This window comes from Vanessa atalanta, chromosome 8, assembly GCF_905147765.1.
Source record: "Vanessa atalanta chromosome 8, ilVanAtal1.2, whole genome shotgun sequence".
NCBI classification, from domain to species: Eukaryota; Metazoa; Arthropoda; class Insecta; order Lepidoptera; family Nymphalidae; genus Vanessa; species Vanessa atalanta.
This window is the reverse complement of record NC_061878.1, coordinates 5,149,484-5,169,804: the sequence shown is the minus strand read 5'-3', so window position 1 is coordinate 5,169,804 and position 20,321 is coordinate 5,149,484. Positions and strand designations below refer to the sequence as shown.

The window sequence follows — 20,321 nt, the reverse complement described above, 5'->3', positions numbered from 1 at the left end:
ACTTACCAAGAGCAATTCTTGAGGTAGATCGCCACCGTTATTGATGCCGCGGTTCATGGCTACGAACTGTTCCGGCGTGGGCTTGTCCTTCACACTGGGGTTGTGCAGCGACGTATTGAGCATGATTATCGCGAAACTGAGCACGTAGCACGTGTCCGCGTTCGTGAATATATCGGGGTTCAGTTGGCAGTAGCGTTGAGCGAAACTCTCCATCATGCGGTCGATCTTTTGAGCTTCACCGGGCAGACGAAAACTCCATAGGAATTGTCTGTAATCAGGATATCATTTTGTTAAAGAGCGTGATTGAGTGAATATCATTAAAGTGTAATATTATCTATACATATAATAAAATTAGAGTGTCTGTTTGTAATATTAAAATAACCCATTGTTACTAAATGCATATGTATGTATACGCGGTACATATACCAAAATAACATTTTTTTACAATTTTGTCGGTCTGTCTGTCTGTCTGTTTGTGTCGGCTAATCTCTGGAACAGCTGAACCGATTTCAACGGGACTTTCACTAGCAGATAGCGGATGTAATAAAGAGTAACTCAGGCTACTTTTATTTTAGAATAATACATAGAATAAAAATAAAATCACGCTACAATATCCAAATAACTTAAATTCAAACAACGCGCACGAAGTCGCGGGCACAGCTAATTTTATATAAGTATAAAAACTATAACCACATCCTTTATATAAAAACATTAACCACATCTACTACGAAAGAATTATACAAAACAATACACAATTTGATGGACATCTATAATTTTACAGTTGCCTATATCATTAAAGTTAACTTAGCACTCTTGTAATCAAGCAATTATTTTGACCCTTGTACGTACCTTAACGCCTGTACAAGTATCAAGTCCGTGAAATCGTGCAGCTCGACGAATGCCCGGAGCACCGCCTCATTGAAGTCCGAGCGCTCGCCGAGGTAGTCTCCTATCGCTGTTTTACTGAGCCCTTCTCCTTTATGGAGAAACTGAGCTACGTCTTCCGGCGTCCTTTGCAATAGTCCATTTTCATATAGATATTCGATACCTATAATAAAAAAAATACCGTTAATGTTCAATGGTATGAAGCTATATTAAGAAAGGTCGAATTAACCACCAGGTGGAACATTATTATTGACTACGCGGACACGTAAGAGCCGATTTTCATTATAACACCTTTGGCATTATATAATAAGAAAACGTTTAGCCGATCTGTGTTGCCATCTATAAAAACTAAGAGGATATAAATTGCGTCAGTAATTAAGCTGAATCAGTCACCCTTCAACAAATACAAACAATACAAGTATTTCCGTTTGACATGGTACTAATGCGTGGGTAAAATATCAGTTTGACTTTTGGCATTAAATACAGAAACGGTCTTACTCAGAGAATAAATTATATTAGCAATTTTCATATTACATAGACTAACTTTAATCCGTGATCATATTACTTTATGCAACATTTTTAACTATTTGTACTAAGAATGATTGTATATCTAAAAATGTCCCTAAAATAAACGCCTCCGTGTATGGTTATGTGGAAAGTGAATCAAAAATTTATTAGATCGCGTCCGTCATCTGCACGTCGTGAACATTTTCTCACACGTATGAATGCCGTACTAAAATATTCTACGTTATTAACTTTTCACGTGAGCTTCTGTACTCATATAAGGCTCTTTGACTTGATTCTTAAGAATTTCATAAAAATGTAAATTTTATCCCGACAAGGAGACCTTGAATAGACCAGAATCTTTATTCAAAAATCACGAGCTAAATACACACTAGATTTTATTTTTATTTTTATATGATTTTATGTACTGTAGAAATTGCCACCTTGTTTATTATTCAGGTTAGATATTAAAAGGTGTTCTTGGCTGATATTTTTATTTAAAATATAGGTCGATAGTAATGCAATGTCTTCGCGTCTGTTACGGCTACATTGTTGGCTTACATTACAAATCCTATATTAAACGAGTTTTATGTTTGAAATAAAAAGGGTATCTTATTTTTAAAGTTAATACAAGACTGACGTAAATACTCTTCGCAAATTTAAAACTAAGTACAGTTATACAACGTTTAAAGTCAATAGATAAGCGTGTTTGCTAACATACCGGAATAAAAACTTTATCAGCTTGACGTCACGGGATCCTTGAATCAAGTTCCTTTCTGACGTCATACGCCTTCCTTATTTAGATTAATTCAATAGACGTGGAAGGCGTCGGTTGCCAAGCACTCGAAATACAAATATTAATAAAATATAAGTATTGAATATAAAAACGGATATTGCAAAATCAAAGAAAAAAAACAACGGATGTTTCCTTAATTAAGGTTCATATTTATAGCAATTTGTAATAGGGGTTTACAAAATAGTAATATGTATATTGAAATAATGATAAAAAATATATATTTTAAATGATCTCGAAGATAATGATGTAAAAATAAATGTATAATCGCTTATAGTCACTATTTCTACGTTACGTGTGTTCATAGCTAGACAGTAATCTTCAGCAGTGCTGTGTACGTCTGTAATTGGTACATACATCAGATAAGTATCAGTTTTAAAAGTTTAGTGTTAAGTGTTTAATGTATGTACTGTTGATGTGCCATTCAAATAAAATAAAAATAAAATAATGTCGAGGCATGCAGAATTGGAAATGACTATGATAAATTATCCAGTGAAGATAGATGCAGGACCAATTGGCTCGGACGTTTATATAAAGGGTCGGCAACAAAAATAACGAGCTCGCTTGTTAGGAGTTGCAAACGTTTCTCCTTCATTACCAAATTGAAACAACTTCGTTGCGCGAATTCTGAGCATGCTGTGATTTTATTAACCTTGATGAGCAATATTAATGATGATAAATGAAACTGCGGCGAGACGTGAATGAGTCCAGATGTTACTCCTTCGTTCTTATACATAAAGGCCGATTCTGATGTATTCATTTTACCAAGAAATAACACTTATGATAAAGATAATATTAAGAAAGTATTATCTTTTTAGAGTTTTTTAGCATTTTCATTTATGTAATAAATCCTGAGTTATTAATATTTAACGCGTAACCATTTTTATTATACTCATTGTAAACTTCGATACGTATAAATTAACACGTGTCTAGACGCTGCTTCTATTTCAAGATTACAGGAACAGAGGAATTGTTAATCAGCCACGCAGACGTTGACGTCATAACAAGCAGGTAAAGTGTAACAATTGTTTTCTTTCTTTTTTAGTTTTTTTACAACATTTTCCAAGAATAATTGACGTCCCATACACTTAACTTTCTGAGAAAATCATAAGACTATTTATTAAAGAAATCAAAGAACAAATTGATTGAATGAACCACCCTTTAGCTACTTACATTGGGATCAGAGTAATGTATGTAATGTTGTCCAATATTTATATTTACCACCTACACACCATATATTTTAGCGCCAAGCAACAGTTAGAAAAATGAGTAAGCCAGTGTAACTACAGGAACAAGGGACATTACATCTTAGTCTCACAACATCTCAAATTTGTTGGCGCATTGGTTATGTAAGAAAAGATTAAAAATTCATACGGCGCTGATGTCCAAGGGTCGTAGTGAACACTAACCATCAGGTTCATTTGCCCTTCCACCTACTATGACATCAAATAATAAAAACTTTATAAAAAGCTAAACCACATATTTTATATACGAGTAATAAAAGAAAAATCATAGGAAACATAACTTCGATGTTTAAAATTTAAACAATCTAAATAGCGATTATGTATATCCTTTTAGCGTTGTGTATTTCCAAATGCCTTATACAACTAATTTCAGTTAGAGAACGAATGAACGCCACTTCCAATATTTCCCTGAGGAAAGAGTCGTCATCATAATGTGTTGTTTGCATTATACATGTGCATTGCACATGCAATCTATCAGTTAGATTACACAATAGAGTTAGAAACGCACTTTGTATGGTAATAAATAAACTTACTCTGTACATTATAGACTAACAGATACATATATTACCTAATACTTATAGATAGATATATTAATTTGCTTTATAATAACTCGTCCCATTGAATTGTAATTCATACGTGACATTATTTTTAAATCATTATTTGTGAAAAGAAAACTGAACACTTCTTTAAGTGTAATCCTCTTCCATAAACGTGTAAGATTCGGCCATTTGGATTTTAACTAAAGTTTATATTATGAACAATTTCAATATGCTAAAATCAATAAATGTGTTAGAATTACATTATATGAAATTAAATTGAAACATTCTTAGTTTAAGTTCATACTACATACATAAAATAAAAACGAAATAATGTTTGTTTTTTATATTACCTTGAGTTTTTTACCGTAATAATGACAAGGTTTCGTTCAGGTAAGTATTTTTTCTACCTATCTTTTAAATAAAAGCGTAAATTATTCCATAGCAGATAATCTCCAAACTATTGGCAGGCTTACAAAAAAGTAAATGTAATTCAATGGAATTTAAAATAATGTATCTTGAACTTCCATTATATATATTAGCAATGAATTACGGTTTAAAATCGACCAATGGGCGACCACTCATTTATATAAATTGCATACATACGAACAACCAATCGGATGTCAATGTCCATTATACCATTACCTTTTAAAAGGCAATTTTTGATGTAATTTAAGTGTACAGCCAAATTTCAAGGTGGATTTTCTGTACAACGTTTAACTATGTAAGTTTTCTAATGAAATCGACTGTAAGCTGCGATAAAAACAGTGTTTACTTCTAACAAGTGCACTGAGTTACATACAATCCTGTTCTATACTAGTTTCCAGGACTTAGGCGGAAAATGTCAGACCATATTCTCAGTCTCTACGAAAGACATTACAAATCAACTCGGTATTAAGCGAACTTTGTGACTATTTTAATTAATTGCTGCGAAGGTCGCCAGGATTTTATATAAAAGAGAGCGCACTGGAAAGAATTTAAATGAGACGTACAACTGGCCTCAATTTAATGTTAGATATTTCATTCAATGCATTGTGAAGTACAACCTTTTAACCTAAAGAGAGGGAGTTTAGAGCGAAATCCTTAGAGACGACGCATTCAGACTAAGCATTCTACGTATGTTTAATGAATCCCTGAAATGCTCCTAACAATGAGAACCATGATTACAGATCTGAACAATAGATTGAAATACATAATAGTTGAAAAAATACATCGCGTCGCCGAGTTACCTAAATAGATATTTATTGCATAAATTTGTTTTACGTAATGAATATTATATTTAGACATTAACAAATGTAAGCTGTTCAAATATATCTTTTGATTGGCTATATTTCAACAATGTTCGACGCTCGTTATCTTTGAATGGTACTCAATGACGGAAGGGTTCGGTTATGTCAAGTGGAGTTAAGTCAACGGGAAGCTAAGTATCAGTATCAGAGATGCTTCATTCTAAAGCAATATCAGCAAGTTTTCTGCGTCGTTCAATAAATTTTATAAATTCTAAAGAAACTTAACCCACTTCGTATATTCTTCTATGAATGATCTACATACAGAACAATTCATGCAATTTAAATCGGGTTTGCGCGTTCACATGACAGGTGTAAAAATGCTAACATAGTCGATTTACCGTGTATATCAACAATGCAGATTGTCCGTCCGTGGGAACGGCGCACCTGCTGGATGATGTAAACGATGAAGCAAAACCCCTTCATAATAACTGTGTAATATTTCGTTATCTCGTCAGTTTATACGTTGCCTACGTTTACGATCAATATTTATTAATGAATCAAAGACCTGAATTTATATTTAATACTAGTTAATATTCGACATGAGTTGCAACTCGCAGTAAACTCAGGAAAATTACAACTACATACTTCTATGCAATAAAGAATGGCTCTAAAAAAGGCCTCTTTAATAAAAACCTGTTATATTATAACGTGTATACGTTAACAATGCCTCACCTTTCTTAGGGTCCATATTAAATTTCTTCCTGCCTATGCTCATCTGTTTGGCTTTACTATTTTGCTTGCACTCCTCCTGCCCGTCGAGGGCCTCCAGTTCGGCCACCACCTCACCGAGCTCATCTTTGAGTTGCTAAAAATAAAGAAAAAAACATTTTCAATAAAGGCCAATGGTATATATTCTTATCATTTATCATTTCGACTAAGCTGTTAAGTTATTTATGTTTACTATACCTAATACCTAATTTGTCGCATGTTCTAGGAATAATTACATTAACAAGGGCACATTATTGAATTCGGCAAACACATTAGCGGACACGCAACATTTCGTTTTTGTACTTCCAGTCTACTAAAGTTACTTTTATGTAAATTATAACACAAAAACAAATAATAAATACCGCAAAACACGTTTTATAACATATTCAAGTGGCCAAATCAAAGGAGACACAAATATTAATTGTAGATAATTCACAATTTAGTTCAACCTTTGCTATGATACGTGTTTTTGTTAACAATTATTCAATAGTATATTGACGTCATAATTTATAAGAAAAACGATATTATAATTAAAATAAAAAAAATATCAAAAAGAACGATCGCAAGTCAAACGTTTAGGCAGAAAATTTGTGACACATTTGTTGATTTTAATTCGAAAGCACCCTAGCAATATATTGCCACAACACGCTAAGCTTTTCCCACTTATACGTCATAACAATTTATGACGCATTTCTTTGACTCGACTGAGTCAGACCGCAGCGACAAGGCAAACCGCAAATTGACTGCGAATGCAACGATCTGAATAATCGCTTTTGAAACATTATTCGACTAATCAAACAACGACATATGTACGAATGTGATTTTCTTAAAAGCATCAACTAAATTAGATATGACGATATTATATCATATGACATAGGGTTATTTTAAATCATAAGTACAAATACCACGAGCCAAATTAAATAATAAACTATCATTTTTTTGTAAATAAAATGGTCCGACCGCAACTTATCGTTATCAAAACTCTTGCTATATTTGCTACCAACTAAATATGCCACTATTTATTCGATGACATATATAACTATCAATGTTATGACCAACAAACGTGTAATATATAAAATAATAATAATGTACCTATGAATGAAGTATAAGGTTTGCTCTGGGTTCGTATTTTATTATACCAATTTATTTTGTAAATAGCCTGTTTAATTTACGTTTCACATAACATGAAATGAAAATAATGGAATATAAACAAATCAAAAGAAATTTAGAAATAATAAAATCGTATCCTTTTTTTTAGTCTCATTTTAGAGCTGAGTGTCTTGGGTGATTATGTGGCTCTGGTAGGCTACACAGATATTCTTATCTTTGCATTTATTATAATAATATTGTTATGAAGCACCGCTTACTGTTTACCTTTATAAATCCTTATTTTGGCTAACTCTTCTAACTAGAATTTGCAAGATAAATATAACATATTCCAATTTATCTGTCTGCTAATTGTGATATAAGGAAATCCTTGTTCAAATTAAAAAATGCATTAAGTCTTGATTTAAATTAAGCACTAAGCTATTAATTAATACTGAACTAATACCCGATACCGATCTACTATCGATTGATTGAAACAATATAATTGACTATTAAATTTAAATATAGATAGACATCGACTTATAATAGACTTTATATATAATATAGCTGAAATACAAATACTATGATAGGAAATCTACAAGAGAAATAAAGTATTCCAAAAAAAATGTTTGAATAATTAAAACATTACACATCTGATTGCAAACTCCGCAATTTTAAATGTGATTGAGCAAAATTAAATTAGGTATCTGAGAGTTAATAACCAGTGATATTATAACGTCAAGTAACATCATCGTATAATTACGGTTCATACAAATACTTAACGCTTCGTGGCGAAATAAAGCCGCATACATCCATTAATAAGTAGATACAACTACTATGAATTTTTAATGAAAAAATTTCTTTGTTTATTGCCCGCCTTTGTGAATGTATATTCTTATTCATGTTTGTACATATGATTCTTAGAGATCTTTAATTTTTTTAATCGTTAAATTAATTTTCATATCATATATTTGTGAAGAATAATTATTTTTTGCATTATTTAAAAACGAGTCTTATCTTGTGATTGCAATATAAAGGACCGGTACCACGTCAACCAATTTTTCATCCGAACATCATCTATCACAATGCACAAAAGAAATTCTACATTCACTAACGCTACAACAAAAGTAAGTCGCAAATAATGGCGAACATCGCCGGGGCAAAATTTACCAGCGAACAATTCGTTCTTTGAAATTATGCCTAGACAACCCCGTTTCGACATAGGATAGTACAAAAGAATATAGCTTTTTGCATTTTACCACCAAAAGAGGATAATGGAAAGGCCGCAATTTTTAAAATTTAAAAATCTGCATTTTTACTCATCCGTAACTATGTACCTTTTTCTAGCATTAAACTTCTTTTTTAACTTAATGTGTAAAATTATTATTTCAGAACCTAGATTGTTGGATAGTGGTAAAGACGTCTCCAGTGCAGTACACTTATGTTGAACGACGAGTCCGACGTTTATATACGTTTTTTCCTTTTCCCCAATTTAAAATCGCATTGTAATAATTACACTATACTCAAGTTCCAGATAGGGTATTTAAAAATAATTTTAATAAGCAGTTTAATATCGCACATAAATAAATAATAATGTATTCGAGCAATGAATGACAAGTAACCAATCACACAAATTGAAGGCAATTATATGTATCGGTCTCATAGCACATTTGAAAGTAGACCACAAGTAAATAAGCAAGATAGTTGACTGACTAAATCAAATACTGCGCAATTTGGTTCCATTGACCACAAAAGCATGTTATAAAATATAACATGCATTTATTAATGTTGTTATCATAAAATTTATATAAAACATGATAATTACGAACTCTGTAGACATAGTCAGCACAATGCTCGGCCCGATACGGTCTAGCGACGCGGTAACATCATTTGCGGTCGGCAACCCATTCCCCAAGGGACATGATATCAGTCTTCCTCGTCTAGACAATGTTGTGATGACAAATACATCGTTTACTTGATTTAAATTCATTTCTGAATCACGCTAACTACTAAGAAATTAAATGTTACTTTCAAATTGCACATAAAATAACAAATTAGACAAGTCTATACGTAGTTTAATTTTAATATATTCATACAAAATTTATGTGTGCATACACTAATGCCCATAGACTATACATACACTAATGCCTTTTTTGCTCGCATAATCCAAAAAGATGGCAATCCAACGTTATCATGTGTTCTCTGAGGAACGGGAGCGTAGAACTTATAAATTACAAACAAACTACTACTGTGCATTTCAAGAAAGATAATCTCGAGATCCACAGCTTTACTACACTAAAGAGACTGTAATATAGTCATTTCAATTCTGTTTATGTGTCTAACCATATGCTTTTATGTTGAAAATCTTGTCTTGTCGAATAAGTCTATAGCAACTAAACGTATAAGTCTTCAAATATCTTAAACGAAAGTCTTAACTTTCTAGTTCTCAAGATGTAACTACAACCAAAGGTTTAAGTCACCTCGCTCGAATCTATCAAAGTAAGAGGTTAATGGAGGAAGCTGAGTGAATGCCAATCTGCGTCCTTGCGTTTACAATTTACCCTCATTGTTTCTTTCAAACGAGCTTGCGATGTTACAAGTCTGTTATATGATTACAACGTACTTTTATTTTATTTTGTTCACTATATCGAGTCTCAGTAGATACACAGCTACTGATCAGGATTACTTATTCCGTAGAATAAATCATTTTTTGCCGGACTAGTTACTAAGGAGATTTATAATGAATGTACTATTTTAATGCACACGAGCGTTTTTAGATGAAAAGTTATATAATAAATATACTTTTAGTATAAATATCAATATAAAGACCATAACTATAATATTATGAGAGATTCCATAGTATTTTTCAACTGGTATTTACGAATGTGTTTAGGATTTCGATTACAATGTAATTACAATATAATAAAATGTACCTAACATTTTAAACGTACCGTCGTCGATTTTGACATGAAAGGTGTCGTAATTTTTTTTTTTAATAAAATAGATATCAGATCTTACAGTTGAGCCCAGAAATTGGCGTCATAAGAAATATTAACCATTCTTGAAACGCTAAAGCGCCTCCAACCTTGGGAACTATGATGTTATGTCCCTTATTACATTGGCTCACTCACATTTCAAACTGGAACTAACTATTTATGTTTGACGGTGGAATATGTGATGAATTGGCGGTACCTACCCAGACGGACTTAAAGAAAGCCCTACGAATAAGATCCGAATTATCAACTCATATATATAAAAGTAATAATATAAGAGAAAGCGAAAATGATATACATGTTTATATTTTATTTATATTATGGTGTCCGATTCACATTAAATTGCGGTTATAAATATTCACCGGTATATTATCGCATTATACAAATCCGGTCAAGCCATTTTGTGTGTTATTTGCACTTGATTATTGTGTTGAATTAATAGCACAATGAAGCAGCAGTAAAAAAAGGTAAAGCATACGAGAAAATATAAAAAAAAATACTCTACGACCTCCGTGGTCGAGAAGTACACCGGTTTTTATGGGTACGCCACTCCGAGGTCCCGGGTTCGATTCCCGGCCGAGTCGACGTAGAAAAAGTTCATTAGTTTTCTATGTTGTCTTGAGTCGTGAGTGAGTTGAGGATGTTTGTGGTACCGGCGTTGCTTCTGATTTTCCATAATACAAGTGCTTTACCTACTTACATTGGGATCAGAGTAATGTATGTGATGTTGTCCAATATTATTATTAAAATGCATACATAACGAAAAAATAAATAAAAACGATAGGCAGGCAGGCAAAGACGCAATCTGGTACATAATAAAATACTCGACTACATCAATACTGTCGACGACATCGTATAGTGCGGTAACAATTATTAGATGCTACGTCGTTCCAGTCCTATAGCGATGCCTACGAGTGCACTATGTTTATTACGCCCGGTCTAGACTAGTTTTTGCTGAGAGCAGCAGGTGCCGAGATGAATTCCTATATACGAACTTGAAATGTCGCTTAGAAATCTTAATGCTCAATACGGGAATCAAAACGAGAAGCATTATTTATTCAATTGGTAACGAATACGTGTAGGTACATTACAAAATAAGATCTTTCCTGCTTATATGAAGGTCTGGTACTGGAATTGTTTTTCTTTCCTTTAAAAGTTCTTTAATTCAATATGTAATGTAATACTAAGTTGTCGCCCACGGCTTTTTAGGTGCTTGCCGCTATCATAAGACACAAAAAGATGTATCTCCTTGGAGTTCAGCTTGCGTCAAAACAATTTCATCAATTTCGGTTCATTGGTTTGTTCGTGAAGGAACAACCAACAAACAGGGAGACAGACAAATAAACAGACTTAAATTAGGATTTATGATAATAGTATACCTTAATCAAATATTGCAACGCCTCCTCCGTTTAACTTTAAAATCACTGAAATTTTAGATCATATCAAATCACATAGATATAACTGAAATTTTGCACACACACATATTTGGTGCTGATAAAAAGTAATCTTGTGTATATTCATTTGTTTTAAAGTTTTAAATTTGTCTTGTTATTTTAAAATATCGCATAGTTTAAAAAAATACATATTACTTTATTTAAAAAAAATATTACCTAATATAGTGTTAACTCATTGTCGAATTATTATTCGTTATTATTTCCGCAAAACAATATGGTAACTTTACCATAATAAACGAATACAGGCAAATGTATTTCATTTCTTGCTGCAAGAACGAGCTTTCTTTAAAGTACAATTGCTAACGTATCTTGTCACTTTAAAACGTAATCGAACCTTTCACCAATAAAAGAGATTGCTTTGAAGTAAACCTCAATGAATGAAGTCGTCGGTCGAGCTTGAACAAGAAAAATAATTAATTAATGCAAAGCAAACTTATATAACACAAATTTACAATTTTTATTAATATTCGTTACAGAAAATAATTTATTTTATAAAAAAAAAAACATAGAATTTATGTTAATTCAGTTTTATTGAAATATTTATATAATGACTTATCTGTTCGTTATATCTATGTTTATAGATAAAATTAGAAGAGAACGCCATTTCAAAGTTGAACATGACGCAAATGTTTTTATTGTCTATTCAATCATTGACACCAAAACAGCGGAAGCATGGTGTATAAAACCTCAGCATTTAATACATTTTTAGTTTTAGTTTACAACCAAATTACAGTCTTCGAATGATTGATACATTACAATAGAATAATTATGAAGTGCCGACACCGACGGATTGATTTATATGGTTTTATTTAATAACATATTCGAGAGTTTCGTGTAATATCGACACCGTCGCGGAGATTAATTTACAGAGACACTCGTTCAATCAGAAGGCTCTATCTCGTCTAGACGTATTCAGAGTATAACGGATTTCTACCGTCATTCGAGTAAAAAAATAATAATAATAGGGTTGCTATTAGTAAAAACACGGATTTGATTCGAAACGTTATTTGTCTTTAATTCACAAGCAAAAGAATTAGTTTTATAGATATTTTGATTGCCATCGAAAATATAAAATATGTTAGTTAAAATTAATATTCATATAGTCTAATCAAAAATTCACACCAGCTGAATCAATATATTATGACAGACAAGACAGTCTGCCACATAGCGATTAGGATTAGTCGCATTATAAATAGACGGACGATTCAAACGGTCCGTGTGTTACGACAATTCAGAAAAGCACGCGGCCTAGTCTCGTACAAATTAGTAGCTGATAATAGCTTGACGCTCACTAATGATGTATTACGCCGCTTAAATGTCTTTTAATAGAAACGGACATTAACACAAATATTTAATGTATGAAATGACAGAATATTATACCTCTTTTCTTTTTTGCAGATATCTTCTTTATTTGATATTGATAATAGTATCGGCTACTTTTTTATCTCATTGTATAATGAAACCAATACTGTATTAAACCTATTAATTGCAATTGAATTGCAACTCAGACATTTTTTTCACTTTCTAAACTCTAATCGATTAAAATATCATATCACATCCTTATACATAATACTCATAAAATAAACACAATCACCGTATATAACTAAGTAAAACAGATTAAAATTTCACCGTTGAATCAAATTTCGTAATTTCAACTGCGCCATATTCGCAATTATGTGTCGACCCGTGAAAAGTATTGCATAATTTTAATTCGCGGTCACACTTTCCTCAATTAAAACATAGCTTCAGTTAAACGATCGATAAAAAATAAGAGGCAAAGATAAAAGTATTTTTAGAACAATAAAACGTTATCCGTCGATATATTTGGAAAGTAATCTATTGAAAATCTTACGAAAACGAATATATTTTATAGATTCCATGTACGTATTATTACGATACCGTACTTTCTTACGCCTTTACATCAGGCAATAAAATAAATTCGGTATAGTAAGACTTAGAAACGACTTGTTCGTACAGCTCCTTCGATGCTATGTATGAGCCATCCCGGTTCATTGAATCGGATCATAAATCTATATCAAGAGTAATAGTGCAATTGGCAATCACGTTATTCAAACTGCAACATCTATTTGCTATTTCATCTCTGAAGAGTCGACCGTTCGGCCCATTTACCGGTTAACCGCATTAGATGTTGTTATTTAATTAAGATCGTGTTTTTGAGCGCTACATGGGTACACACTACATACTTTTTGGAATGATTAACAAATTGCAAAAACAGTATTAAAATCATATTTAATTGTAGATCATGCTAGTTTTCATATTAAATGTCCTCAACAACAACTAAAATGATCATGAATACGAACGTATGACATTTCCTTTCCATGTAATTTAATTTGAAAAACAAATCTATTGACAACGAAAAATATTCGTTCATATCGCGTAGCCGCAGTTGCAATAATGTAAAATCCCTTAAATAAAATGTACATAATTACACATCTTTTTAGTTTTGCCTAATAAAATAGAAAAATTTGCGACGTGTCGACATGAACAAAGTGAACGAGTTCGCGAATCCTTCGACACTTTCCCCTATTAATTCACTTTCCCCAAGTTTAGCTTCTGTTCCGCAGCCGGATACGCATGGGATTGTGCTGTGGTTGCATAAAATCAATGAAAGTCTACACCTCGTGATTTTTTATTCAAACATATCCATAAACAGGGAAAGCATGATATTAAATAGGCTGCCCATAACTCCGTGCTACAACCAAAATTATTCCGAACTTGGTAGTTGTTCTATATTTAAAAGAAAAGTGAATAAAAGCGGATCACGTTTTCGATTCATACTTACTATACCTTTATTTCATTTATATATCGACACCTATAAAACACTCAAACGATAATAATCTATCTAGTTTATTGTTAATTGTTATAGACCTTCATATTTACTAATAGTTTTAGAAATCGTTTTAAATAAAACTCTCGTATGAAATATCAATATAAAGTTATAAAGAAGCTAAAATAAAAATACACATCAAAACTAAGTTTAGCGTAACTAAGCCATACATTTACTTTAGGTCAAGTTTCAAAGTAAGCTGCAGTAAATATAAACGTAACATGTTAAAGCATATGGTCTAGACATATTGAAATTAAAGCATATGCAATAAGGACTACTATTGCTTGATATTGACTTGTATTTATTGGTTGGCTTAAATCGTTGTAACGAGTTGTCTTCACGTGAACAAACAAAGCGGCGCCGGTACCGACCGAACCTAAAGACGGATGCTTGTTTGCATATTTAAAATACATCGTCCTGGAAACGATGTAATTTTTTCAACGTTTCCAAGAAGTATTAATGAAAACCGTTAATTATATTATGATGTTTTGCTTCTAGTAATGATACATTGCTTATTTCGCAAGATCCTCATCCTGTGTACACAAATTGGTCTAATTAATTAATTCCAAATATAAATATTGATTATGATAAAACATTATGCATGTCAGCGTGCAATTCAGCTTTAAATAAAATAAACATTATGAACAAAGGAAAAAGGTCAAGCCATTATTATTCATTTTAGCAAAGATCCCTAGGTCATTAATTCTTCATAATGTTGTAATTTTTAAGCAACACGCTTTCATGTTGTTGTTATCTGGTATGCAATATATTGTTTCATTATTGTGTATATTCTATTACATTTTATTGGTTATATAATAATAATAATAATGTTGTTTACACCTTTAAAGACGTTGCTTAGTGATAAATTGATGGTGTAACTTTTCCAATAAATAAAAAATAAATAAATAAATAAATAATACTATATAAACCAAAAAATAGTAATTATTGAAATAATTTTAACAGTTTCAATTAATAAAAGAATCATAAAATTTCAATTGGTACTTTTAAATAAATTATTTTAGTATTATATACATAATAATAAGTTAGATCTTTACCTGCGAAGTAGTTGGTCACCGACAACAGGGACAAAAAATCTTGTACAGACACAAAAAGTCCAGTCAAAAGAAGTTATAAAAGCTTGAGAGAAATAACATTTAGGGGACCAAGGCACCAATGTTGTGTAGGGTTTCACTTAAAAGTATGATTTAAAAAACAAATGTTTCAAAAATTCGGCTATATTATAGAAATTAGGTTTTTTTAATTATCAGCATAAATGTATCTACAGTATTTTAACTTTTTATATTAATTAAAAGTATCACATTATTAATAATAATAATTTAGTTAATTTAATAACAAAAATATAAAAAAAATATTCACACAATGAATATATGTGTAAATTTGTCCAGCATTTATATTTAACATACGAGCGCCCCTCTTTAAGTATATATGTACAATGTACATATATAAGCATAACGGGACGTTCGTGGGAAGTAAAGCAAAATATTGTTTGCGAAATTAAATGTAACAAAATGCAAAAGTTGACATTAAATGGTAAAACACAATCTAAGGAATTTATTTTACAAGCTGGTCTTTAAAGGTGATACGGATATTTTTGCTTGGAACATAATTTCGTTTGCCCTAGTGATATTTACATCTGCGGCGATTTTCTGCCCAACTGCCAACTCTTATACTATTTGGACCGACCATTAGGATGAACTATGATATTTAACGTATTCTAGAAAGCCACTTCATTAGCAATGGAACTTGTTTCTTTCGGAAGCATTGTTAGTGATTTATGATCGTTACGCCATTAATATCCCATTAATTAAGATTTTTAGAAAACTACAATTTTCTTTTTCATTAAATTATAAAACTATTTTGGATCTCGAGAACTGTCAATATTTTTTATGATACTAAATACAAAAACTAGGCCAAGAACAAGTGGAATCGAGCCTTATGTATGTACATAGTGAAAGGGGATAACGAACGTCTATATATTACTTTAAACGCCTCTGAAACATCTCAGACAATGCAACGGAACTTTGAGAAACAATAAAGCAAATCTTCACTAACGAACTTTCCGTGACGATATCGAGTCTTTAGAATAAACGGCATTTGTATCTTCATTATATTAATTATACTTAACATATAAAAGATATTCTTTCTTTATTTATAAATGTGTGTAATCTTATTAAAAGAGATTCTTGCAGGTTCTTCTCATAGAATCTTTCAGAAGCGGCGGTTGTTTTAGATTTAAAAAATATTTTTATGAGATATTTCAAAGGTAATTATAGAAACCTACCCGAAAATATAAATAAAGCAAAATATACTGTATATTTATTTTAGAATAAATTTAAAACTTAAAACTTATAAAGTATCAATTATGTTACTGAGTAATATTAATAATTCAAATTGAAAAAAAAAGCACTTGAAATTAAATATGATATACAAAACTAGTGAAGTTGATATATCAAAACGGATCGTTATTATATGGATTCCCTAAATTCCCATTGGACACGGGAATCCGTATAATTTGGATAATTTGAATACAATCCTTTAATTCAATAGGGTCGGTAATTTAAGCAATTACAGAGGATAAGCTGCTCGTTACATAAAAGTAACTGAAATAAAATACACCATAGATTAATTTTACGTGTATTTTCCTTTAAAATATATATTTTTTTTATAAAAATATGTATGTTTATGTTAAATGATAGATAGATATCTTGGTTCTGTATCGGTTATAGATTGGTTAATTCTGTAAAAATTAACAACTAATAATTATTATCTATAATTATATTAGCATATAAACGATAGAAAAGTGAAACTTGGCGCCGTTTTACATAATTAATCGAATTATTAACGATTGTCTTGCCGACGATAAACAAGAGATATCGGAGCGACATGATACGTTTTCCTTTATATACTTACGTCAAAGTTATATCAAGTTAATCAGAAACTCAACTTGTATTAGCAGTTGCTGAACATTCCATCCATAGTAACCGTTGCGAAGTTTTACGGAATTGGATAACTTTATTTATGACAGTTGAGGGAAGAGATAAAATCGTTATAATATTTTTCTGATTAATCCGTACGCTTCATTGTTATTATAAATAATTATTATTGTTATATATAAATAGTTAAATTGTAATTATAATCTTTATATACAACATTTCTTTAGATCTATCCCGATAGTTCATATGTATTAATACCGTTTTTAGGAATTATTTGCTTACGGTCTAAGAAGACTATGAAATCAGTATACAGGTTCACAGTGTAAGATGGAATACGTAAAATGCAGGAAACAAAAAATGTATTGTTTACATAATATATGCAATCACCTCGACGTGATGAAGTAATTCGCAAAGAATTTTCTAAGTAATAACATCATCGATTGACAGACTAATCTGACCTTCGGGTTTATTTCCGATAAAAACAACTTATAATAAACATCAAACTCATGTAATATAAGCGAGTAAATTTTTATTTGCTTGTATATATTTCTTATGAAATACAAATCACTAATCGCTTTTAACAAAAAATTTTCTCCCATTAATTTTTATATTTATTTGTAAATATTGTGTGTAAATTAGATTTTTCAAGTGTAATTATTTTTAAAACAGTCACCATGATAACTGTATATTCAATGAAGTATTGTTGTAAAATGTTAAACTGTAACAGGTGATTCCATTAAAAGCAGTATAACAGGCTCTTCCTCGCACGCTATAAACATCCTACAAGTGCATCGTTGTTACGTTTTTGCAGTACCTATTTCCTGCGCATCAAAATAAGAATAATATGATTCACTGAAGCCTGAATTAAATGGTCTGAATAACTTGAAACCAGATATAACCAGTTATAACCCTGCAGATATTTTCACAGTAATTTAATTACTTATAAATAATACAATACTTATTGCTTTAGAATTTTATAACGAGATTATTATAAACAGGTGGTCCGGTTTTATAAAAGTACAAAAACTAGGTACTATCAAGGCATAAGTTATTCGACAAGAAACCAACCAAGCTTTGTATTGGTTTGAAGGGTACTTGACCCAATGTATTATGGGCGACAAATCTTAGATCCCGTGGACAAATTGTAAGTGGCAGTTAATATCTATACTTTTATAGTAATATTATAAATGCGAAATTAACTCAATATGTCGATCTTTCTGTTGCTCTTTCACGGCCAAATCATTGACCCGAATTTGATAAAATTTGGTTCAAGGAAGCTTGAACTCCAAAGGGCTACTTATTATGCCAAGCGCCTGACGACAAAATCCAACAACGCGAGCCAAGTCGCGGGCGACACATAGTTTCTCATAATGCCAATATGGGCGATAGAGACGATTAACCTCTCGAGTTGTTATTTAAATACTTACAATGAGATACGAATAACAATGTAACAAAAACTTTTAAACAATAGAAACATCGATTATTTTAGTGAGTCGTGTATCATTAAAAAAGTGTATATTATTAACCTATCTGCTACCAATATACTAAAAACAAACGATAATTAAATATTCATGTGAACATTTAGTATAGACGTAACGAGCGGACTTTGATCGTGTTCGGCTAGCATTATTCATAACTTGTATATTAAAACAAAGCGTAGACGCGAACAACAAACAATATTGCACATTATTCGAGTACCTCCATATTATCATACCGTGAAAACATTTCTATTGAAAACTGATAACATGTGTGTAACACAAACACCGATATATAAAATAAGTGAATGTTATAAAGCGATGAAGACAGGAGTATTTATTTTATCATTATTCTAACTAGACCGGCTTCTCGCGGGGAGCTAAAGAAGACAAGAAGTCGCGACTCGCGGTATTCTGTTCGAAATTTAACTTTACGACTAAGGAAGCTCAACCTCAATTAATCAACGAATGTTATAATATTATTTGTACAAAAAATATATTCAACTACTTACTCAAATATTCCGTGAATCATACTCATATATAATACGTTACAATTTGTTTTTAAATTCGTAGTAATCTACTACGACACAGTAGCAACTCGATCACACATACAAACCGACTGATAAAGAATAATAAAAGAAGATATATTACAAAACAAAATACGATTATTTAACAAACATTGAATTGAATCAAGGTATTTTATTGTCATCATATATAATTTCGTAATGCATTTCTTGAATATATACAAACTTAAATAATATCTACTTTTGCAATGACTAGCCATTTTAAAGTTAGTGACCTGTGACCGGCAGACAGACGCATAAGTCGGATCAATAAGTACCATTCGCTTAATGCGGTAACGAACTTAACCGAACTAAATTGATGTGAGAGTTTATAAGGATATTCTTTCATACAATAATACATTTCGTTTAATCTGTCGAAGGTGTACTAGTAATAAAGGCAAGTACTTGTACATGAGCTCCTAACCCTTGCGGTCATCTCATCAGTTTAAGTATAGACACTCGGGTGCCCCTCGACCGCGATCGGCTCCTGTCACCGCATTCTTGACCCGCGCATTCACTTCTCGGCCCGAGATATTGTCACATACGAATGAAGTAACGTTACTCGCAGACACAATACCGCGAAATGAATCAGAACTTATTGATAAAAACGTCGTTCCCATTATTATAGCTCTTACTGACGCGGCGACCGTTTTATTTACAAATGTTGTTATACTGTTGTAAAATCAAAATACCACTTATAACTAAGAGCTACTTTAAGCCTTTTAAATTAAAAATAAACTAAGTTTATGCAAATACATTCATACAACACAATGTGGGCATTGAGTTCTTGGAATTAGTGCATATAAATAAAAGAAATGTGCATTACAATGACAACAAATGCAACACGTACTTCGAGCAAAAAAGACGACGCAAACAATGGGTTCATATTTCCGGCCCGCGGTCGCTAAACGCCGGGAGTTCCACAGATTTTTGCTTCACACAGACTCTTATGACCTATGTGTAAATGAATACAGATTGGCTAACATGCT

General features: G+C 31.6%; 1 protein-coding gene across 2 annotated transcripts in view; it reads right to left on the bottom strand.

Moving 5' to 3' along the window:
* Nucleotides 1-20,321, bottom strand: part of LOC125065585 (cytohesin-1) — a 39,348-nt gene that overhangs the window by 7,434 nt on the left and 11,593 nt on the right. For both annotated transcript variants that reach the window (XM_047673279.1, XM_047673278.1), the window contains 3 exons: nucleotides 5,924-6,056; nucleotides 850-1,048; nucleotides 7-268 (listed from right to left, as the gene is read on the bottom strand). In XM_047673279.1, the coding sequence (XP_047529235.1) occupies nucleotides 7-268; nucleotides 850-1,048; nucleotides 5,924-6,056 (594 nt within the window). The remainder of the gene's footprint in view (nucleotides 1-6; nucleotides 269-849; nucleotides 1,049-5,923; nucleotides 6,057-20,321) is intronic.